The following is a 23,703-nucleotide window of genomic DNA, read 5'->3' as shown; positions in this document are numbered from 1 at the left end:
CAGGGCTGGGATTTGGGGTTTAGAGCTGGGATTTGGGGTTAAGGATTGAGGTTTGGGGCTCAGGGCTGGTTTTTGGGGTTTAGGGCTCACTGCAGAGTCCCCTCCTGCTCCCAGGGACTGGGATTTCTATGGCTGACACTCCAAGACAGACAGAAAGTTCCAAGTGCCTCAGCCCCTCGCCTCCCTTGACAGAACACACAAGCACAGAATGAATAAACATATTTAAAGCTCTTTCAGCATTTTTATTACTCATTTGGGGTGTCTGTGCTGCAGCCGTGGCTGGGGGGGGCTGGGGGTGGCCAGGCCATCACCCCCCTGTGCGAACCAGCCCGGCTCATCCTTGGGATGGGACTGGCAGGACTGGGGGAAGCAGGACCTGTGTGGTCCCTTTGCTGCCCGGGGCCCACCTCCATGTCCCCCGGGGGCTGCCAGCTGCTCACAGACGAAAATAACCTTTTTGTCCCCGTTTCCACGAGAAGCCAGTGAAGTCCAGGCGGTGCCCGCTGCCCCTCGGCGCTTTGCGGGCTCGGCCGTGGGCAGGGGGGCTCTCCTGCCCCAGGGGTGATGCTGACTCCGGGCTGAGGGAAGGGACATCCCCGCGGGTCCATCCCGTCACAGGCGGAGCAGCGAGCCCTCGGGCACGGCGGGGCTGCCGCGGGCCGGGGGCTGCTCGGGGCCGGGGCTGGCCCGCATCCCCGTGGGGATGTAGTACAGGCTCTCCAGGTAGCCGCAGTCGGGACCCCCGGCAGGGGACGGCCCCTCGGCCTTGGGAGCAGAGCCGGGGGTGCCGGGGTTGTCGGCAGCGGGCAGCGAGGGGCGCGGAGGCGAGGGGGCGGAGGGCGGCGGTGCCGGGAGCCCCGGGAAGCCGCCGTAGGGGGCGTAGGGAGGGCCATAGGCCCCCGGGGCCACGAGCAGCGGGTTGAAAGGTGCCGGGTAGAGCCCGGTGTGTGATGCCACCGGTGGGACCAGCACCTCCAGGTACTGCCCGGTCTCGGGGTCGTAGAGCGTTTTCATCTGGGGCTGCCGCGGCGGCTCCATGTAGTAGCACTTCCCGCTGCTGGGATCCACGAGCATCCTCCGCTGCGCCGGGAAGGGCCTGGGGGGGCTCTGCCTGCTCCTCCCACTCGGAGAGGGGCCGTCGGTGCTCCTGAGGAAATGAGGAGCATCCTCCAGGTGGGGCTGGCCCGGGGGCTCCACAGCAGCCGGGCCCTCAGGGGGTCGGGGCAGGGGGGGCTCAGGGCTGGGCTTGCTCCAGGGCACTTCCCCGGCAGGAAGGGGATAGGCACCAGATCCCAGCGGAGCGCTGGCCGGGCTGGGGACAAAAGGGGATCCAAAGAAAGAGCCGGCCATGTGGGAGGCTGATGGACGCCCAAGCGAAATGGGGACTGGGTTGCTGATCAAAGGGTTCCCAAAGGATGCACTGGATGGATTTGGAACCAAGGGATTCCCAAAGGATGCACTGGATGGATTTGGAACCAAGGGATTCCCAAAGGATGCACTGGATGGATTTGGGAGCAGGGGGTTCCCAAAGGATGCACTGGATGGATTTGGGAGCAGGGGGTTCCCAAAGGATGCACTGGATGGATTTGGGATCAAGGGATTCCCGAAGGATGCACTGGATGGATTTGGGAGCAGGGTGTTCCCGAAGGATGTGCTGCACAGGTTGGGCACCAGAGGGGCCCCAAAAGACTTGTTGGAGTTGGAAACCAAGGGGTTCCCAAGTGATGTGCTGGCCTGGCTGGAGGCTGATGGGAAGCCAAAGGATGAGCTGGTCACAGTGGTGACCATGGAGGTCCCAAAGGACACAGCACCTGGGTCGGGGGCTGATGGAGCCCCAAAAGAGGCGCTGGCTGGGCTGGGGACAAAGGGGGTCCCAAAGGATGCACTGCCTGGGTTGGGGACCGAGGACAGCTTCGGCATCAGCGTGGATTTGGGGGCTCTGTCGGGGATTGCCAAGTAGTTGGAGGTCTCTGCAGGGGCAGCGGCCGGGTAGGGCTCTGTAGGCGCCGGCCACTGCGTCGAGTGCTCCCAGGCCCTGGGGGGGCCTTCGCTGCCATCCCCGGCTCGGGGCGGGGCGGCGGGGCCGGTGCCGCCGGCAGAGCCCCCGCTGCCCACCGACACCCGCCGGCCGCCGGGCTGCTCCTGCCTCTGCTCGCTGGCCCGGGGCTCCGCCGCGCTGCTGCCCCCCGGGGCTCCGGCTCGGGGGTCCCGGCTGTCCCCGCTGCTGTGCCGCTGCCCCAGCGGCTCCGGCGCCTCGGCGGGACTCGCGGGTGGCGGAGGCAGGAGAACGGTCTTCTCTGCCCGCAGCACCGCGCTGCTGTGAGCCGGGGAGCTCTCCCTGGCCCCCGGGATGGGCCGGCCCAGCAGGACGTGCAGATGGGTCTCCACGTGCGGCACCCGCGGGGGCACCCTCAGCTCGCTGCGCTCCCGGCGCGGGGGCGATGCCGGCGGCTCCTCCGTGGGGGCCGCTCCCCTCCGCGTGGCCTGGACCCTCGTGATGTTGATGGGGGAGCTGTGTGGGGGCGCGGCCCGGCTGCCGGGGGGCTTTGCGGGCCCCTCGGCACAGGCCGGAGCTGCCAGCACCTCCTCACCCGCCGGCTCCGGCGCCGGCTCCCGGCGGACCGAGGTGCAGTGGATGACCAGAGGGGCGGCCGGGGGGGGCTCCCCGCTGCTCGCCGGTGCCACGGTGCCACGGGAGGAGCCGGCAGTCCCGAACTTGAGGCTGTAGCTGCTCTTCACCAGCTTGCGCACGTCCCGGGGCTGCGGGACTCGCCCCTTCCCCTTCTCTTCTGGCTTGGGGGGCGCGGCTGGCGGGGACCCCCGGGGGGCCGGGATGCCGGGGCTGGGCGCTGCCGGTGGCTTCTCTGGCTGGTTCTGCGGCAGCGACCTCGCCTCCTGCCCCCGGGAGGAGGTGAAGGGGCGGCGCGGGGAGGTGGCGGGGATCGCCGGGCCCTCGGCTTTGAAGGGGAGGGTTTGGGAATGGACGGGGCCGATGGCTCTCTCCTTCAAGCTGGGCCACGGCCTCGGCGCCCTCGCAAACCGGGGGGCGACATCCAGCACCTTCCCCACCCCAGGCTGGGCTTCGAACAAGGCGCGGGCTCGCTGGTAGCAGATCCTCTCCGACGTGTGCTCCTCTGCGGCCGCGGGCAGCCAGCGGCCCTCCAGCACCTCCCGGTACTTCATCCTCTGGTTGAGCTCGTTGAACGTCTTCCTCAGGTTGCAGACGGTCTCCCTCGTCTCCTCGCTGAGCACCACGCCCTTGGTGGGATGGGTGGTGGTGCTGCTGCTCCCCGCGGCCGCCGTGGCCGCCGGCATCCCGCCGCCCCGCAGGTCCTCGGCCGAGAAGCTGCAGTCCGAGCGGGACAGCGAGCTGGACTTGCCCTCCAGACCATCCCCCAGCAGGTCGGTGCCGGCGGAGGACGGTCCCGAGGAGGTCGAGCTGCCCCGCAGCCCCTTCTGCTCCATCTTGATGCGCTGCTCGTATTGCATCTTCTTGGCCAGGACGTTTTTCACCAGGCTCGAGGCCGCCCTGGTCCTGTCGGTGCCGGTGCCCAGGGACGCCGCCTTCATGAACTGCTGGTAGTTGAGCCTGAAATCCTCGCCGAGGGCTCTGCCCTTGCTGGGGGGCTCCTTCCTGGCAGGGGGCTGTGGCGCTGGGCCATCCCCCCGGGGGCCAAAGCCCGTCTCCTTCCTCTCCTTCCTCTTCAGCAGGATCTGGCGCTTGGGCACCGTCCTCTTCTTGCCGTGGCCCTTCCTGGCCTCTCCGCTCTCCAGCTCCACGTCCACGCACTCGAACTGCTCCTTGGCCAGCAGCTCCCCGTCCAGGCCGGCGGGGAAGGGCCAGCCCGCCCTGCCATGCAGAGCTGTCACCGCGCCCCGGAGCTCCCCGGCACCCGCCGGCCACCGCCGCGGCCGCCCGCCGTCCTCCGACAGCGAATTGGAGAGGCTGGAGGAGGTGTGGGAGCTGCACATGTCGAGGCGACCTCCGGGGAGTCCCGAGAGGCTGCGGAAAGCCCTGGCCGTCAGCGCCTGCACCTCGCCGTCCACTTCGTCCGAGTCGCTGGGAGCCCCGGCGAGCATCGCCCCGGGCTGCCGGGGCACGGCCGGCTCCCCGGCGGCGGCCGCGGCCGGCACAGCCTGCCGGTCCCCACCGAGGGGACCCATCCTGCCCCCCTGGCCCTGCGCTGGGCTATTCTTAGCCGCGCTGGACAGCTGAGCCCGCTGCGGGCGGGCGAGGGGGCCGGGCGGTGGGGGGACGCCGGGGGCCCCCGCCGGAGCCCAGCGCCCCGGGCCAGCCCGGCCGGGCGCTCCCTCCTCGTCCAGGAACTCCAGGCAGTCCTTGAAGGTCTCCGTGCCGTCCGAGCACAGGGCGGAGTGGTAGGAGGACACGGAGGAGCTCGACATGCTCTTGGTGAGGTCGTCGCGGGGCAGCCCCGGGAGGTGTCCGTCCTCCTCCTCCTCCTCCTCCTCCGCGGACCGCGGGCCGTCCCCACCCGCGCGGGGACCGTCGCCCTCGGGGCCGGGCAGCTCGGCCGGGGACAGCAGGACCGGGTCCCTCTTCCCGCGGGGCATGGTGGCAGGGAGGAGCCCGGGGGCTTCAGGCGGTGCTGGGAGCCCCGCTCGGGGCTGGGGCCGCTCTGCCGGGGCCGCTGGCTCGACCTTCTGGCTCCCTCGCCCTCCCGGCGGCTGGAGCCGGCGGCGGCAGCAGAGCAAGCCCCGGATCACATGGACTCAGCGAGCGCCAGCCGGGGCAGCCGATGCCAAGCGCATTGCAGGGATGCCACCGCCGCCCCCAGCCTCGGGGACCTGCCGGGGGGCCGCCGGCTCATCCCTGCCCCTCATCGCGCTCCCCAAACCGCAGGACAGGTCCCAGGGCATCCCCGCAGAGCTCCCGGCTGTGTGATCCCATGTGATCCCACGGAACGGCCTGCGCTGCCCCGGAGCGGGGGGGACCTGCAGAGCCCTCTGGGGATGTCCCGTCCCCGCTGCTGAGGGCACGGCAGGATCCCGAGCTGCAGCTCCATTCTCACCACGGCTCCTTTCCCGCTGCCACCGCACACCTCGCCACGGCAATGGTGCGTCACACTGGGCTTTCCCCAAAACACACCCTTACCCCATGCAGGAGCTCCCCCGTATCTAATCCAAATATCTATATCTCTCTCTATATCTATATCCACATCTAATCCAGGAGCAAACTCAAGGCTTGGGATCAAGCCGGCCATGGAGCACCCCTGGGATTCACAGGAGCTGACCAAAGGACTGCAACCATCTGTTTTTTGGGGACACCCCAAGCCAGTGCTGGGGTGGCTGGAGTGACAGGAGGGTCTCTGCAGCTTGCCCACCCCAAGTGCTTCTGGTGCAGCCCAGTCCCCGCTTTTGGGGGAATTTTTGCCATGGAACAGAAGCAGCAGGTGCTTCCCAGCACTGCCAGCCTCAGAGCAACCCGATGCCCAAGTCCCCTGGGTTCATGCAGGGACTAAATTTAAACCTTGGCAAGGAGGAGGGGAAAGCTTCCCGCAGAACTGGGCTGGCACTTAACCCTTCCCTGCTGAGCTCGGCTGGGTTTGCAGGTGGCATTTGTGCCCACAGGGACTGCAGGGGACCTGCCACGGCCACCGCTCACTGGGGTGGTGGCCTTTGTGTGTATGTGGGATTCCAAACCCCCAAATCCCTTTCTTCACGGAAAGGGGGGTCAGGCACTGGCACAGACTGCCCAGGGCAGGGGTGGAGTCGCCATCCCGGGCTCTGCTTCTCCACCGAGCTCCAGGGTGTGTCTGGGGCCATCCCAGCTCCTGTGAAGCGGACGGACACCGGACAGACACCGGACGGACAGCCGGGTGTCCGGTGCTGCTCTCCCGCCACCCTCGCAGCCTCCGGTGTTGCTGTGTCACTTGTCACAGCTGTTGTCACTGTGACCACTGTGGCTGTAGCAGGAGCTGGCTGTTGGAGGAGCAGCAGCAGCAAGGACTGTGCTGAGCACGAGTGAGGCAGGGGAGAGGCTGGAGAGCTGGGGGTGTTCACCTGGGCTAGAGGAGGATCCAGGGAGAGCTCAGAGCCCCTGCCAGGGCCTAAAGGGACTCCAAGAGAGCTGGAGAGGGACTGGGGACAAAGGATAGAGGGACAGGACACAGGGAATGGCTTCTACTGACAGAGGGCAGGGTTAGGAAGGAATTGTTCCCTGGGAGGACACTGAGGCCCTGGCACAGGGTGCCCAGAGCAGCTGTGGCTGCCCCTGGATCCCTGGAAGTGCCCAAGGCCAGGCTGGAGCACCCTGGGATAGTGGAAGGTGTTCCTGCCCATGATCTTTTGGGATCTTTCCAACCCACGCCAGTCTGTGACTCTGTGATCCCAAGGATGCCATGAACAACCCGTCTGGGGGTGCTGTGGGATGGCAGCAGAACTGGCCGGGCATTGCTGGCACTGCCCTGGCTGCCACCAGCCCGCCAAGCCAGGCCACGCTGCAGCACCTGCACCTCCTCCTGCTGCTCCTGGGTTTGTCTCTCGGTGTGGAGGCCATGGAAAGAGTTCCTCGGGCCAGATGAACCAACCAGCATCTCCCAGCAGCCAGAGCAGGAGCGTGGGAGCAGCCCGTGGGGCACAAACACGTTACAGAACAACGCGCGGACCCCGGCTGAGCCAGACTTGCTAATTAAACACTGATTTATGTTTAAGCCAGCGTGATACTGCCTGCAGCCTCACCACTGCATTTGCTTATTAACCTGGATTTCGTGCCAGCTCGGTGCGTGCTCACCTCAGTGCTGGCAAGCCTGGCACGGGCAGCGAGGAGGATGAGGAGGAGGGGAAAGGCTGCTGGTAGCTGCCGAAAGCAGGATGTGCCTCTCCCACGCTGGAGCTACTTTTTGCAACTCCGGAGGAGCAGGAAACACCGGCCCAGCTTGGCAGGGGCTTTCAGAGCTGCCTCTGGGGTTCAGGAGGGTTCTCAGCAGCTCCTGCGAGCTCAGGCCCCGGGACACCCCAGGGTGCTGGGACAGAGGCACCCACCCGCCTCCCCCGTGCCGGAGCTGTGCCCCCCGAGCCAGAGAGCGGGGCCGGGCTGGGACACGGTGGGGCAGGAGGGTGTCAGGGGCCAGCCCCACTCCCAGCCCCCTGTCCTCTTCCAAGCCCCATTGCCAGCCCCCTATCCCGATCCCAGCCCCACTGCCAGATCCCTATCCTGTTCCAAGCCCATTCCCAGTCCCCTGCTCCGTTCCCAAACCCCTGCTCTTGCACCTGCCCCGTTCCTTGTCCTTCTCCCCGCTCCGTTCCCAGCACCTGTCCCGTTCCAAACTCTGTTCGCAGCCCCTTGCCTCATTCCATGCTCCGTTCCCATCCCTCGGTCCCGTTCCCATCCCTCGCTCCCGTTCCCAGTCCCGTGTCCCGTTCCCAGTCCTCGGCCCAGTTCCCATCCCTCGCTCCCGTTCCCATCCCTCGGTCCCGTTCCCATCCCTCGCTCCCGTTCCCATCCCTCGCTCCCGTTCCCATCCCTCGCTCCCGTTCCCAGCCCTCGGTCCCGTTCCCAGCCCTCGCTCCCGTTCCCATCCCTCGGTCCCGTTCCCAGCCCTCGCTCCCGTTCCCATCCCTCGGGTCCCGTTCCCATCCCTCGGGTCCCGTTCCCATCCCTCGCTCCCGTTCCCAGCCCTCGCTCCCGTTCCCAGTCCCATTCCCGATGGGTCCGACGTCACGTGCAGCCGCGGGGCGGGGCCCGCACAGTCCCCGCCCCCATTATAGAGGCGAGAACACAGGCCCCGCCCCCATTATGGAGGCGGGAACACAGGCCCCGCCCCATGCAGAGGCCCCGCCCACACGGACCCTCCCGCCCCTCACACGGAGGGGACGGCTCAGTCCCCGATCCCGATCCCAGCCCCGATCCCAGCCCCGATCCCGATCCCAGCCCCGATCCCGATCCCAGCCCCGATCCCAAGGCCTCGGCCATGTCCCGCACCCCACGGCAAATGGCGGCCTTCTCCTCCTCCCAGACCCATCCCCGCCACCCCCCGCAACCCTCCCGGCGCCAGGCTCGGACCACCACGGACAGGCACAGCGATGTCACGTCTTTAATTTAAAAATAAATAACTATATATACACACACACAAACTCATGTTCAAGCGCTTGGTGCACCCTGGAACACCCTCTCCTCCCGTCAGAGCCCCACAAGGGAGAATCCCAAGTACCTTTTGGAGAAGGACAGCGAGGCATTTCCACATCAGGAGCTCCGGAGAGGATTCTCCTTTTCCCTGTGGAGCACGGAACAAACACAACTCGTCCCGTTTGTCACCTCATGGGTCCCAAGCCACACGCCCTCCCTCACAGCACACACCGGGACCGGCACCCTGACCCGGGACAGGAACAAAACACTTATTGCTTTTGGGGATGTTTTCACCTCCCTCCTGCATTTCCTAGCTGATTGTGCTTCCCACAGGAGGTCTCCATCGAGTACTCGAGATCTTTGGATGAAAGATACAATCTGATTTCAGTGCAAAATGCTATGGAGGAGTTCAAGCTCCGTGCAGGACATTGTGAGTCCGGGAAATGGCTGGATTTGGTCTCCCTACCCGTGTCCCTCTACAGTCACACAAGAATGACAGGGAAGATCCCAACCCTGCAACACAGTCCTACCACTTTAATAGATTTCTAATATATTCTACAAGCTATTTAATATATAAAAAGCAATATTATTTTTGCTTTTTGTACACAGTCGTGTGCTCAAAAGTGGGAAATACCAGAATTAAGGCTGCCTGCTCTGCCAGTCACCAGCCTGGAATCAGCACCCATTCTTGTCCTTAAACTCCAGCACACCAACCTCCTCAAAATGCCCTTTTCACTGGGCCTCGGAATTCCTACTCAACTTCCCCATGTTCCTACAAGCTTTCCTACAAATGAGGCATAAAAATGCAATTTAGAGAGTCAGTATGTTGTTTTTTTTCCCTTTTATGACATCCCACCACAGCACAGTTGCTGTACCTGGAATGTTCTGCTCCCAGCTGGGATGTTTAAGGCTTGTGTGCAGAAGCACCAGGCCTCAAACCAACCCCTCACTCTTGTGCAGACCCCAGAAAAGGTTTTTTTTTTCCAGCTTTCTTTCCTGCCAAACCTCCCAGGGCTGTACGGATGGGACAGGGACATGGAGGGGACGCACTGTGACCCCAACACTCCCAGCTCCATCCAGTGGGACTCCTACACCACTGCACCAGTGCCCAGCACACAGACAGCCTGAGCTTTAAAGGCAGGTTTAATTCTGGCATCTCCCAAGCTTTTGAGCATTTGCTGCCCAGGTTTCAGCCAAGGCCACCTGTGCATCCTGTGTGACTCGAGTTTCAGGCATGTGGCAACAGCAGAGCCTTGCTCAGGTGTGGCTGACTCCCATTCCCAGGGTCAGAGCAGTGTGTGAGCCCCCACACTGGGCAGGAATTCCCTGGAAGAGCAGCTCATTCCATGAAGGGCACACACCAGACTGCCTCAGGGAGTTCACGGTGCTCAACTGGAGCAACACTGGTCTAACACTGGTCTGCTGCTCACGAGGACAACCCAGCACCAACCTACCCTTCGAGGCCTAGCTGTATAAAGGAGGATCAAGAAAAACCAGGACATTGCCACATGGATCTTTTTTCTTTACAATATCATGTCTACAGTGAAACATTCATAGCTGCTCAACAGAGTAAAAATATGCTACATGAGAACTGTACCGGAAAAAGCAGGGCCCTGGAAGAGCAGATCAAAACCAAAATGGAATAGCCAGCTTTAAGATATGCCACTGCAAACAGACGAGGGAATGACCACAGCTCTGCCTTCCCAACAGTCTGGCAGACTGGAATCCGTGCAATTCCCAGGCTCCCGTGCTGGTGTCAGGATGGGCACAGCCCTCCCTTGGAGCAGCACACGATCCCTGGGACAGCAGAAGAGCTGGGAATGTGCTCAGGGGCTCAGCATCCTCGTGCACTGGGAGCAGCCCAGCTCTGTGGCACAGCCTGGAGGGACAGGGGGAGGTGGCCCCAGCCCCAGCACGGCGCTGTCCGGGGATGCAGGGAGCTGCAGGTCCGTAGGAAACACGGGAAGCCGAGAGGAGCCTGCTCTCCTGGGAAGCACACACAGCCTGGATGGCAGACACACCACCCATGCAGACGGGGTTCAAACGCAGAGCGTGTCCTGGGGAATGAATTTACAAAGTGCCACTGGTCCTTGGAACCAAATCTAATGTACAGAATATATTACAGCAAACAGCAGCGCTGCAGCTCCTGCTGGGCCCTCTCTGCACCGCCTGCAGAGGGACTCCAATATCCAGACTCTTTACAACAGACTCCTTCCCTTTTCACATGAAGGAAAATAAAAACAAAAGTTAAAACAGCAATAAATAAAAGTATGGGACGTGTGCATCCTGGTCAGCCCCCTTTGTGCATCCCAATCAGACTGGAGAGCTTCTCACAGTGCTCAAGTTTCAGGGACTCTGCTTTCTGTTTTAACCGCTCATCTCTGTAGAGCTTGGCCAAATTTGACAAATCAGACTCTGAAAGATGAAAAAAAAAAAAAAAAGATGTATTAGGATGAAGCCCTGAGCTCCTTTAAAGAACTGTTTCTAAGTGCTTTGTTATCCTTGTGGCACTTGTAAATTTTAATTTTGGTGGGTATTGAGCCAGTGAGGTGAACAGCTACCCAAGGGACTCGTCTGAAAGGCCTCCCTGCCCTTTCATTAACAATCTCAAATGCACATTGCATTTTGTTCCCCTTCTTCTCAAAAGCCACATAAAACAGAAATAATCCCATTGTTTAAATTATTTCCTCCCAGTAATTCAGAGAAGTTTCTTTTGCTGATTAGCTGAGGAAGTCTTAATATAGGTTTCTCCCTGCAGAGTAATTTGGCTGCAGGATTAGATGCACTGAGGAGAACAGCAGTAATTTACTTCTGAAAAGGTCAACATCTCCATAAGCACAGGCTACCTGATGACACTCAATTTTTCAAAGAGCTTTTATACACCTTACAAGCCCCTCATTTTACAAAATTATTCAGAGTGGAAAGAACTTCAATACATCCTTTCATGCCTTACGTCCTCTGTCCCTGTCCCACTGAAATTTAAAGCTATTTAACCCTCCTCCCACTCACTGAAAACTTCACAAACTGACAGGCAGGAACAGTTCATTTTAGAGCAAGAACCCATTTACAGGTTTATAACCAAAATGCCACTCAAGCAGTGCTGGGCACAGCCTTGTCAAGCCTCCAGCAAAAGCCAGGCTCAGGTAATTGTCCCTGAGCCCAGAGTCCCTGGAGTTGTGCAATGAAGAATTTCAGTTTACACTTATTCAATTGGGGAAAATTATTCCCTGCACTTTTGACAGCATTCATTCCATCACATTTGCTCCTTGTGGGTTTCAATCTTTGCAGAGTAATTCCTTTGAAGCCTTTTCTTCAAGGAGGTTCTGAATTCCAACTATATTTACATTGGATATACAGAGGAAATTCCTCCCTGTGAGGATGCTGAGGCCCTGGCACAGGGTGCCCAGAGCAGCTGTGGCTGCCCCTGGATCCCTGGCAGCGCCCAAGGCCAGGCTGGACAGGGTTTGGAGCACCCTGGGACAGTGGAAGGTGTCCCTGCCATGGCTGGGGGTGGAACTGGATGAGCTTTAAGGCCCTTTCCAACCCAAACCATTCCATGATCCTGTGATACTTACCCTGATTTGGTTTTCAGTTGCCTCTTTGTGACCCTGAGCTCTCTGCAGCCTCACTTTACAACTGAGCCATCCCAGCTGAACCATCTCCTGTAAAACCTGGGATATGCTTTTTGAACTTAACTGTGTCACAGATGTCAGGAGACCCAAACCCACAGCACACCCAACTTGGACACACTGCTCTGCTGAGGAGTCTGGTGCAGCACTATAAAACTGGCTGAACAATGTACAACCAATCCATTATTTTAAAGCTTTTCCTTAAGGTTGTTGGACACCAGGTAATGCTTTTCAAGTGTTAAAATCAAGGACTTTAAAACCTAAACTGTTCCTGAACTACTCATCTCTGTCTGTTTTGCTGGTGCTCAAGGGAAACGTGCCCTCAGTAAACACAACAAATGTTCTATAAATAGACATTCAACCGATGAAAAACTCCTCACACCAAATCCAACACTTCAGCAAGGATTAAAGGACCAACACTGTGCAGCAACAGCTGACTAAGAACTGCCTCAGCATCTGCAGAACTTTTCCCCAGCACTCCATCCTGTATTCAGAGTTTATTTTTACAGACATGACTGTCCTAAGGTCAGCCCAGTCTCAGCTATGGCCTGGATGGGAAGCACTCTGAAAATGGGGAGTTTTTAATGACAGCAGTGGCCTCAGGCTGTGCTAACTGTGGCTGTTGTAAATGTATTTGCAGCTGCTGACTAACACAACCCCTGAGTGTACAAAGCTCTGGAGGAGCTTGGCAGGCACTTGGCATTCCAGGCTGGATCATCTCCCCTCTCTGACTCCTGGGCTCTCTCAGACTCACAAGCCCTGTCCCCTCTTTGGGGCTGGGCTCTCCTCTGCTCCAGCTCTCTGTGAAAACTTTCAGTTGCACAAGGTCAAAGGAATTTTTCTGTAAGAAATAAAATCTCCCCTTTAACAAGCCTACATTTATGAGTATGAACATCCACATTATCCCTGGAAGCTGCTCCTGCCAGCCACAAATATTCAAAAGTTCACAAATCAAACACACCAAAAACTTAAGGACTTTTATGGTCTCATAATATATGTTCTTTCCCTTTTTAACTTCAGAGCCTACATCTTTAAATTTCTCTTCAGAAGCAGGATTGCTGACTTTCAATGTGAAATAAGCCAGAACAAGCCTTCCCATCAAATACCTGTAAAGAGCCTGGAGTCACAACACTATTGTTACCTCTCCTTTAGGTTTAAATGAGTCTTCTTTAGATAAATTGGTAAAGAAACTGAAAACAAGTGCAGAAGCACTTTTTAGCAGTGTGCTGACTGCTCTGCACAGAGCAATTTAAAACCCCCACCAGTGTGTGAAAGCAGAACATTCACACAGACATAACTTGTTCCAGCTTCCTTTACACACAGCACTACTCGCTGTTGACTCATTTGAAGGTGATGAGTTCTTAATGTGAATAAAATCAGTGAATAAAACCAGTCACAGCATCCCAGCTTAAGTTACTCCTTTTGATTTGATTTGTTATTTCTTACCATCCTGCAAGCAGCAGGAATTTGCTGTCTCTTCAATGAACCAGATTAGTAGCAATTAACAAGCAATAAAATATGGGGTTAACATGCCTTTTATTTGTGCCACTGATCCACTCTGAGCTGAGTGAGAATAACGATTTTGAACGCTCACATCTGTGTTCTCCCTTTCTGCATTCAATTCTTGTTTTTGAAAGACTTGAAAATGGTGAAAAACATGATCTCCAACTCAGCTAAAGATAGAAAATGCAAATAACACCCAAACCACGGAAGCATGCCCTGAAAACTGCTACCAGGAACACAGCCCACTGCAAGGGAGCCAAGAGCACCTGGACATGCTCTGAACTCTCCTGGATAAATTTTAAGGAAAAAGTTACAGAAACTTCTTGTGGAGCCAGTCAAAGCAAAACTGATTCTGCTCCAGCAAAGGAAACATGGAAGAGGTGATGTTTCAAGATCTTTTCCAGCCTAGCAATCTGTCAGGGCTAGATAAATGTGGTGGGTTGTATGTTTAAAACATCACTAAGGATTATTCAAGCATAAAACCTGAGCGGAAAAAAGTGTCTCAAATGGTGAAGTCTACTTTCCACTCATCTCAGAATCACCTAAAATGGATTTTGACAGATCTCAAGAATAGCAAATTCAGTGTTAAGAGCAGATGTGAGACACCTTAAACCAGTGCAAGGCTGAGATGTTACAAGAATTGGAAACTGAGGCTAAAAACAGCAGAGCTTTGTGAAGCACAACCAGCCCCCAGCCCCTGAAACACCCTTGGGACAGAAATAACTTACTTTGCTGTTTCTCCTTCCAGCAGCTGGTCTGAATATAGTCTATGTAATCTTTCTCAACTGTTTTCTCAAGCTCTTGAAGTTCTGCTCCTTGATAATTCTTTTCAAAGTTTTTATCAACATAATAAGGCACCTGCAAGTTCTCTGTTTCTCTGCTGACAACGTGGCCTATGGACCTGTGGGAACAGCAGGGAGAAATCAGATATTTCAGCAGTTCAGACCTCAAGGAATCAAGAGTTATTTCTCCATATTAGCATTTCCAGAGGAAAATATTTACAGCAGTTTTTACAGCTCATTTCTGTAGGATTATGGCTCCCTCAACCATCCAGTCAGGAAATTACAGTTTCAGGGACAGCAAGCTGTGCAGTACAAACAGAATCCACCCTCTTGCTGCAACCATAGGAAAATATCCCAGAGTTTATAAAAACTTAGGGCACAATGCAGTTGGATCTGGATTTTCCCATTTTTTGGATTCTGTAATGGAATCTAAGGGAGATTCTAGTTATACTTTTCTTCAGGGTTTTATAATCATCAGTAAACAAAGTGAGGCATGGAACAGGCTGGAAAATACCCTGTAGGAAGAATCAGCCCCTCTGACACAGTGACTGGGTTAAACCACAGTCCTGGAGTGAATTTCCTTGTTTGAGCAAAGGTATCCAAGGCCTCTACTTGAATCACTGCCCACAGAGAGAGGCAGGCAGCCAAAACACAAAGGTTATACTCTACTCACAGGAGTCCTGTTTGCCCCTTTTTCCTGGACTCCTCTTTTCCTTCTCCTTCCCTGTGTCTCAGAGGTGTCCCCAATTTCTTTTAGTTTTTAGGCTGTTTTAAGGCTATCATTTAGCTGAACAGCATAACTGAACCAGGCTCAGGCCTATCTCCCATCACCAGCAGAAGGGGAGGCAGTGAAGAAAAGTAGCTCAGCTGCTGTGGGGGCAGCGTGGGAGGTTTCACATGGGACTGGCAGATAGCAAAAACACTCTCGAAAAAAAAAAAAAACAAACCTTAAAAACATCCACCCTCCTGATCTTTTCTGAGGGCCTCACACTGACATTGTGTGGTAAAACAATGAGGGTGTTGGGTAACAGAGAGGAGGGGAAAGCTGGACCTGAGCAGTTTTCCTCCTAGAAGGGAACAAGGGGACAGTTTGGAGCATTCTGCTGGTTGCTCCAAACCTGCCAATCCCACTCCTCTCTCAGTAAGGGCCAGCCCAGCTCAGCTCTTTCCCTCCTCCAGCCCAGGATGCTGAGAGCAGCACGTGGGTTTTCCTCTGGCCCAGTACAGCAGCTCTGGTGGGCTCCTTTTGTTCCCAGAGCCCACCAGCCCCAGGGCCCTGCTTCTCTAGAGAGGTTAAACCAGGGCATTTCAAGGCTTTAATGATTTGTTGAGCTTCCAGTGGAATTCATGCTCCAGAAAAGATTTGGATTTATACTGCAAACCACAGGTTTCATTTTTTAGCTACTTTCCAGAGGAACCTCAGGGGTTGGTCCACAGATTCTGGGGGTTGGTCAGATCAGAGGCTGATCTACATCCACACTCCCCATCCTGTACCACTGTACAAAACCATTCCACACCAGTTGAGGAAGGTTTCTGACCCTCTCAGTTCAGCACCCTGTGCACTAAAGCTCCCCACAGGTAACTTCACAGTGCTCACAACTCACCAGTGCAGGCTGTTGCTATTTCCTTATTTACAAACTGGTAACATTTTCTATAAAGAGCAAAACATTAGCATGCATTTTGCTATCAAACCCAACTTCCATCTGCCTCCATACAGCAAGCAGCAAGAGCAGCAAAATGTGGTTTTAAAGGACTTACGATTTGTAGAATAAGCTGTAGGGTGGGTTGGTGGCCATCAGCTGGGTTATAACTGACACTATTATGATGATGAAAACTGGCATCAGCTGGATAAATGCAGAGTATGAATTCTGAAAAGTACAAGGATTAGCAGTCAAAAAAATACAGAGATGGTAAAAGGCATCTGTTCACAGAAGCCAGGCTATCAATCACAGATCAACAACGTGTTACATGTAAACTCTGAGGAAAAATGAGAAGGTACTTTGGGATTTTGAGAGGCATGACACTGTAATTTCTAAACAACCTTTATTAATAATATCAGAACACTTTTGAACACCATTTTCTTTCCATTATCTTTTACTCTGCCCCTTCCTTCACAGTGCCCATGGCACTATTGTACCTGTCAGTGTCCAATCCAGCCTGCAGGAACACCCTGCAATTCCTGTGTGCCTGTGGCTTTCCTGCACCCTCTGAATTTGCTCTCCATTGTAAAGATCTCAGCCTCTGCTCAAGCAGTAAAGGGTTAAGAGCTCCCATGAAGTGTAACTTCAGACAGGATGCAAGCACTGGGGCTTTTGTTTGGATTAATTTAGCAGAACAAAAGAGTGGAAACACTATCAAAGAGAAAACACTGATCTTTCCTTCTGCACTTCCATTTCTTTCCAAACTGGCTTCTAAAGTGCCTTTTCTTACGCAGAGGAAAATATCATATGCAGCTATGTAGGCTTTGCCCTCTGCCCTGAGATAGCAACAAGGATTCCTGAGGCAGCAGTAGGTGGGATTCACAGATCTCAGGATCAGAAATTGGAAAATTCCTCCCAGCCCATCGAGTCCCAGCTGTGTCAGTGCCACCTCCAGCCCTTCCTGGGACACCTCCAGGGATGGGCACTGCAAACCTCCCTGGGCAGTTCCAATCCCTGAGCTCCCTTTCCATGGGGAAATTCCTGCTGCTGTCCACCCTGAGCCTCCCCTGGCCCAGCCTGAGGCCGTTCCCTCTCATCCTGTCCCTGTTCCCTGGCAGCACAGCCCGACCCCCCGGCTGTCCCCTCCTGCCAGGGACTTGTGCAGAGCCAGAAGGGCCCCCTGAGCCTCCTTTTGTCCAGGCTGAGCCCCTTTCCAGCTCCCTCAGCCTCTCCTGGGGCTCCAGCCCCTTCCCAGCTCCGTTCCCTTCCCTGGACACGCTCCAGCCCCTTGGGGGTGGGGGCTTCACTTTCCTGAAGTGAGGGGCTGGATTCACTTCCCCCAGCTTAGCTGTCTATCAGCCGTACCAGGTTTTTTTTTTCTGAGCCTGAGACTCAAAAGGAAAATCTCATCTTCCTTGGAGAATGATCCCTGGAGGTTAACAGACTGTCTCCAGAGGAAGATCTTGCTAAGGCAGGTGGCAGGTGTGTATGTGCACTGACAACAAAGGACACCTTGTGCCTCAGCTGGCAGAAATGTGTCCTAAGCCCATCCTGTCCCCAGCTGGAAAAGGCCTGTGCAGCCCCTGGGTGCTCATTTATTGAAGGATTAAATACACCTTGAGGACAAGGCACTGCTTCCACATCCATCATCAGTTCCCATTTGGACTAACTGCTGTTGCATTACCAAGCACTGGAGCTTGCAAAAAGCAAGAAGCAGCAAAACCCTCAGTGACAGAAACTGGAGGGCCTGAGATGCTATAAATACAAAGAATTTTTACAGCAGTGATTAATAAAAGCCAATCCAATGACAAAGAAAACACCCACTGTGGCTGCAGCCCTTGAGGACAAACACTGAGCACTCAAGCATGGGAGGGTTTGACCTGGCTTTGGAAGAGGATCCCTTGCCCTGCTGAGATGTTTAAATATTTAAGCTGAGGAGATGTCTCCTCCTGACCTGTGGCCTGTGCTCCTCCTCCTCTGGCTCCTGTGTCCACGCCCTCTCGGCCCGGTGCCTCCGTGGGTAATAGTGAGCATCTCTGCCTACGTTGGAGAACATGTGAATATTCCCTGCAAAAGAAACCAGGACAGACTCATGTTTCACCCAGCTGCTGGTACTCACCTGAATTCCTCTGAATCATCCAGGTTTATACTCCACAGCCTGAATTACAGCTGGGACATCACAGACTAAAAAGCACAAACCACCTCAGAATTAAACACCACCACAATGTTATTCCAAAAAGCCTACCAGAGAAATTGTAGTGTGCTCAAATCCATCTTAATTTAAATCAAGCTGCAGAAACATGTTCTGATTTTTATGATTGTATCTCATATTTTAATGCTGTTCTTGTCACACTCACTTGCAAGGCTGTGGCAGGAAAATGAATTTGCTTCACCAGGCTCGGGCTGTGAATTACGGTCTCCCATAATTACTGAATGTGGTCTTCTACCCTCATTTCCAATTCCTCTGCCTTCAAGCCATTAATAATCTCACTTAATTATTTTATAATAAAGAAAGAGTTTTTAAAAAGAGTAAAATAAAGGAGAACAATTCAGGATTTTCTTTCCTGCACACAGAATGCAGTTGATTTATTTTTAAAAAATCTAAAATGAAGGAAGAATTGCATTTGCTGCTTCAATTTGAAGCTCAGGATCTGATTTTATCACCACATGAATATCTTAATAATAGCTGTGCTTTCCTCTTTTGAAATTCAGAGTATCTTTGTGTTAGAGAATTGAAATCTGTGGCTTATCATCACAACAGAAATGCAAAACTATTTTTAAGCCCTGGGAAAGATGTCACATTATTTTATACTCTTATCCTGTCCATTTTTTTTTTTTTTTTTGAGTTTCCCAAAGATTTCTGCAAGAAACCTGGGCAAAGGTGACCTCTGCTGTTGTGTCAAAACCTCTGTTCCACTGCTTGTTCAAAGATTTTCCAAGCTCTAGGCATGTGTGCAGTCAGAGCTCCAACAGTGAGCCAAGCCAGGCTGGCTCCAAGGAGGAAAGTTTCTTTTGGGGAAAAAAAGAAAGTTTATTTCTATCCTTCAACATTACTCAGATAGGATTTTATCAAGCTGTGAAAAGAAGCAGCCAGTGTGGGCAAAGAAGAATGGCTTTTATAGGGGTGCCCAGAAAAAAGTTTTCCCAAATTTTAATTTTCTGCAAGAATTTCTGACAGCAGTTTCTTTTGTTCCATGTGCATTCATTTTTTATGAGGAGAAGAACTTGTAGCCTCTCTTCATTACAACTGCAACACTCTGCCACGTGGAATCTCCTTTGAGTTTAATCACATTTAATATTTTAAATTTAACTATTTTTCCATGGAATATCCATAGAGGAAAATTGCTCAGTAAAAGTAAAGCCATAAACCTGCCCTCAAAAGCCCAGTGAGGAAACTCTTGTTTACTAGCAACACCCACTACAACAAAATTGTATTTTTGTTTTCTTTTTGCCGCTTTGCTAAAAATTCCCATTTTATCCTTCATGCCAGTCTCCCTGATAAACCTGCCTTGCCCAGTAGCGAAACTCCTCCCACAGCTCCTCAATTTCTTGTCAACTCCAAGAATCCCTGTTCCTCACAGGCCCATGCCATGAGGGTGATACCCCACAAAGGGCACATCCAGGTGCAATTCCTTGCACAGGTAGAGATGGAAAGCTTGCAGACTCCAGTTAGAATTACACCATGCTGGGGTTGGCTTTGCATATCCACTGAAGCCTGGGATCTGAGGTTCCCTTAGCTGCAAGATTTACCACTCACAGCAAGGTTTAGGTAGGACTTGTCTGGGTGTCTTCAGGCTGTAGTAACTGGTGTGTACCTCACTTTTTGTGACACCTTGGAGGTGACAAGTTCCCAGGAGTGCTAAAGCAATTCCTCAGATGCTGCCAGGAAGGCCCTTGAAGTCCTCACACCTTTCAGATTTCCTTTTAATCCACTGATCTTGCAGGATCTGTTTTTCCTACAAATCCAAGCACCAAGGCTGGGCTGAGACATGCTCGGAGCTACTCCAGGTGCAGCTCCACTGCTGTGTCCCTGATCCTGCACATCCCTGGATCCAGGCTCCTCTCCTGGCAGGCAGCACTTGCTGAGCTCCCAGGCTGTCATTTCACTACAGCACAGGCTCCTGTGAGGCACAGGAGCTCCTGCTTCCCCTGAGGTCACAGCTCCAGGAGCTGGGCCATCCTGGCCTGGAATGCTGTCAGGTGCCTCAAGTACAACCTGTTCATGGAATTGTTCATGCTAGAAAAGACCTCTGAGGTCACTGAGTCCAGCCATCACCAAAATCATCCGTTTGATGATCCATTCCCATTCACACCCTATTTTACCTTCCATACCATTACTGGCTTCAGATGATGGAGGGAATGAAAGAAAGGCAGAAATCAAATGTGAAAAGGTTTCTGCTCTTCTCAGATGTATCATCAACCCCCTGGGCAGTCCCAAGGGAAGCTGAACTTCCTTATGATCCATAGAATCACAGAATATGCTGAGCTGGAAGGGACTCTCAGGGATCACCCAGCTCTTGTCCCTGCCCAGACCCTCCAGCAATCCCCCCTGGGCATCCCTGGCAGCGCTGTCCAAACACTCATGTCCTGGAGCTCTGGCAGCCTTGGGGCCGTGCCCATTCCCTGGGGAGCCTGGGCAGTGCCAGCACCTCTGGGGGAAGGAACTTCTCCCAAAACTGAGCCTGCCCTGGCCCAGCTCCAGCTGTTCCCTCAGGGTTGGTCAGTCCACTGCCTTTTGAAACCACTCAGACAGGTACTGACCTGTAGGGAAGTGCCCACCAAAAAACACATTGAATATTTCTTCTGGTGTGATGTCTGCTTCGAATTCTGTGTAGTAACTGTAGTGCCTGGCCTGGCCAGTGCTGGCGTGCTCGTGGTCGCTCCCGAGTTCATCGTAGCGGAGCCGTTTCTCAGGGTTGCTCAGAACTGCAAAAGCATTGCCTATTGCTGGAGAGGGAATTAAAACCAGTGTTATATTCCCAGAGCTCACACTTTTCTAAGTGGAGCAGCAAAAAGAGCCCAAAGAAGCCCAGGGAATTTGTGCTTGACCAAAGACTGAGCTACTTTTACAAAAGGCATGTAACAGCTTTGGCATTACCTGTGATGGAAACCACTTCCTGCTGTCACTGATGTTGGGGGAAAGACAAAAGTGTCTAAGTATACAGAGAGACCTGAAATATTTCTAAAACTGACATGAGAGTTCAGCCAAGAAATTGGGTGAGAATGGAGCATTTTATCAGCTCAAGCCAAATGCAAGTTTGGTCTGAGTGCACCTGCTTATCCCACATACAATTAATACAAAGTTAGTAACTGCAGGGACCAATTAAAATGCACAGGGCCATCCCAGGTTTTTCCTGCTGGCAGAGATGCTCCTGAAGCTGTGTGGCACATCTATTTCACACCTCACATCCAACCACTCAGAAGTGTTTGGCTCATCTTCTTCTTTGATCTTTGACAGAACAAGTTCACAGAGAAATACAACCCAAACACAAATGAATAAAGAGCAGCCCTCCAGAAGCTCCTTGTTTTAACAGACTGTGAATGAATCACTTGCTTTCCTCGTGCTGGGCTGCATGGAAAGGGGAAACATGTATGAGTTTAGACAGTAACACTGCAGCATAACTGAGAACTCCAGACACAGCACACTGGACTCCATTTCATACTCCCATACATAATGATAAAAAATAAAATTTTATTCATGACAAGGAGCAGTTATTGATGACAACCCTCCTGCATGGGCAGTATCAGTTCCAAGTTCTGAACCTTCTTCAGTACCACAGAATCCCAAAACGGTTTGGGTTGGAAGGAACTATGAAGATCACCTCATTCCAATCCCCTGTCATCACCAGGGACAGCTCCCACTTGACGAGGCTGCTCCAAGCCCCATCCAAGTTGTCCTTGGACATTCCCAGGGATCCAAGGGCAGCTTCACTGGGCACTCTGTGCCAGGGCCTCTCCACCCTCACAGGGAACAATTTCTTCCTAATATCCAATCCATCCCTGCCCTCTGCCAGCGTAGAGGCCATTCCCTTTGCCCTGTCTCTCCAGCTCTTCAGGAGTACCTGGGAATGAGACCTGGGGTGCACTTCCCATGGTTTCTAAGGGAGACGGGTATTTTGCAGACAGAAATGCAAACCCTGCCGAGCCGCAGCAGGGCTCTGTGAGGACGCTGCTGTGTCCGGAACCCCGGCCGGCTCCGTGGGCGCCTCTGCCCCTCACGGTGCCCCCCGGGCTCCCTCACCTTTGAAGGCCTCGGTGGCTCCGGGCGCGCGGTTCTTGTCGGGGTGGAACTTGAGGGCCAGCTTGCGGTACGCCCGCTTCAGCTCCTCCTCGCCGGCGTCCCGGCTCACCCCCAGGATCTCGTAGTAATCCCGGCACCGCTTGATCCTGAGGGCGCACACGGGGTTAGCCCGGGCCGCCCCGGGCCCGCTCCCCGCCTTTCCCAGGGCTCCACCCCCCGCCTCCCCGCCGCCCCCCGCGCTCCCGCGGGCCCCCCGTTGCCGCTCACCGCCGCACCCCGTCCAGCTGCTCGGCCGTGTAGGTCATGTCGGCTCCTCGCCCCTCGCTCACCGCCCGCCGCCCCGCGCCGCCATCTTGTGCGCGGGGGCTGCTGGGAGCGGGGCCGGCGGGGCCGTGACGTCACGGAGAAGGGCGGTGACGTCATGAGGGGGTTCTGAGGGGAGCGGGAGGTCGTGGGGTCATGGAATTGTGGAATGTCATGGAATAGTGGAGTGTCCCGAGCAGGAAAAGATCCGCCAGGATCACCCCGTCCATCTCCTGGCCCTGCCCAGACCCCCCAGCAATCCCCCTGTGCATCCCTGTCCAAACGCTCCTGGAGCTCCGGCAGCCCCGGGGCCGTGCCCATTCCCTGGGGAGCCTCTGGGGGAAGAACCTTTCCCTGCTCTCCATCCCAAACCTCCCCCTGCCGCGGCTCCCTCCTTCCCTGAGCTCTGCCCTCAGCTCCTCTGCTGCAGCTGAACCAGCCCAGTGCCCTCAGCCGCTCCTCGGGTGGTCCCTGCAGACCCTTCCCCAGCCCCGGCTCCCTCCTTTGGGCTCTGCAGCAGAGCCCGTCCCCTGTGCTGGCACTGCTGGGGCCCCTCGAGGGCTGTTCCTGTTCTGGCCCCACGCCACAAGACATTTCCCGGTTGCCTTCATCACCTCATGCTGTTGGTGCTTTCCCCTCATTCCACCTGCCAGGGACATTCCACCATCCCAGGCTGCTCCAAGCCCTGTCCAAACGGGCCTTGGGCACTGCCAGGGATCCAGGGATTCTCTGAGCTTCTCTGAGCACCCTGTGCCAGGGCCTCCCACCCTCATTTTAAGACCCTCAGGGGCCTGTGGGAAGAAGGAGGTCAAAAGAAGGAAAACTAAAGCAGTGCTGAGATCCTATGGAATCTCAGAGCTCTGGGGAGATTTGTTAAAGCTTTGCTTTCACTAAAAATCTACTTGCTGTGCTCTGTGTGTGGATTCACAGGTCTTTGGGAACTGGAGCTCTCTGGGTCCATCTAATTGGGAATTATCTGGGATTCTGTGTTAAGCAAATTCACCAGTCTGGTGGAGCCTGGGTCAGTGACAACATTTTACTTTTCATAATTGTTACCAGAAAAGCTTCATTTATTAAGAAACAATTTATCAAACTACCCTGTGCAGATGCCAGAGGTTAAAAGTGCATTGGCTCTTACCAGGAGCTTTGAAAATGTTGCATTTTTTATTTGCTGAATACTTCCTTGCCAGCTGCAACGCACAGCTGCCTCTTACATTGCACAAGGGGCTGCTGCTCTTCCTGGTCCCAGGAAGCTTTGGGGAAGCTGGAGATGATGGAAGCTCTCCTGGCAAACTTGGGCTGCCACGTTCCAGGAGCAAAAGGAACTCAGCAATTTGCTTGTGACCATTCATCTTACACTGAGATAAACCCAAAGCAGGGACTTTGTTCCTTACACTTCAGCCGAGTCCCTGAGCATGTGGGGAGATAATGATCTGCCTTCCTGAAGCTCCGTTGATGATGATGATGATGATGATGATGATGATGATGATAATAGTAATAATAATAATAATAATAATAA

General features: G+C 54.7%; 2 protein-coding genes across 2 annotated transcripts; both read right to left on the bottom strand.

Annotated features, from left to right (window-relative positions):
• Positions 1–465: 465 nt before the first annotated feature.
• On the bottom strand, positions 466–4,676 carry PROB1 (proline rich basic protein 1). The gene has a single exon (XM_023947284.2). The coding sequence runs from the start codon at positions 4,570–4,572 to the stop codon at positions 613–615; it is 3,960 nt and encodes a 1,319-aa protein (XP_023803052.2). The 5' UTR covers positions 4,573–4,676; the 3' UTR covers positions 466–612.
• Positions 4,677–8,040: 3,364 nt separating this feature from the next.
• Positions 8,041–22,313, bottom strand: DNAJC18 (DnaJ heat shock protein family (Hsp40) member C18). The gene is made up of 7 exons (XM_086851193.1): positions 22,149–22,313; positions 21,882–22,027; positions 20,402–20,587; positions 17,595–17,707; positions 15,759–15,868; positions 13,947–14,119; positions 8,041–10,501 (listed from the first exon to the last, which is right to left on the bottom strand). Exons 1-7 carry the CDS (start codon positions 22,184–22,186, stop codon positions 10,377–10,379), a joined length of 891 nt encoding a protein of 296 aa, XP_086707319.1. The 5' UTR covers positions 22,187–22,313; the 3' UTR covers positions 8,041–10,376.
• Positions 22,314–23,703: the final 1,390 nt, after the last annotated feature.

Source organism: Cyanistes caeruleus, chromosome 15 (genome assembly GCF_971803275.1).
Source record: "Cyanistes caeruleus chromosome 15, bCyaCae1.hap1.1, whole genome shotgun sequence".
Taxonomy (NCBI): Eukaryota; Metazoa; Chordata; class Aves; order Passeriformes; family Paridae; genus Cyanistes; species Cyanistes caeruleus.
This window is presented reverse-complemented; position numbering and strand designations above follow the sequence as displayed.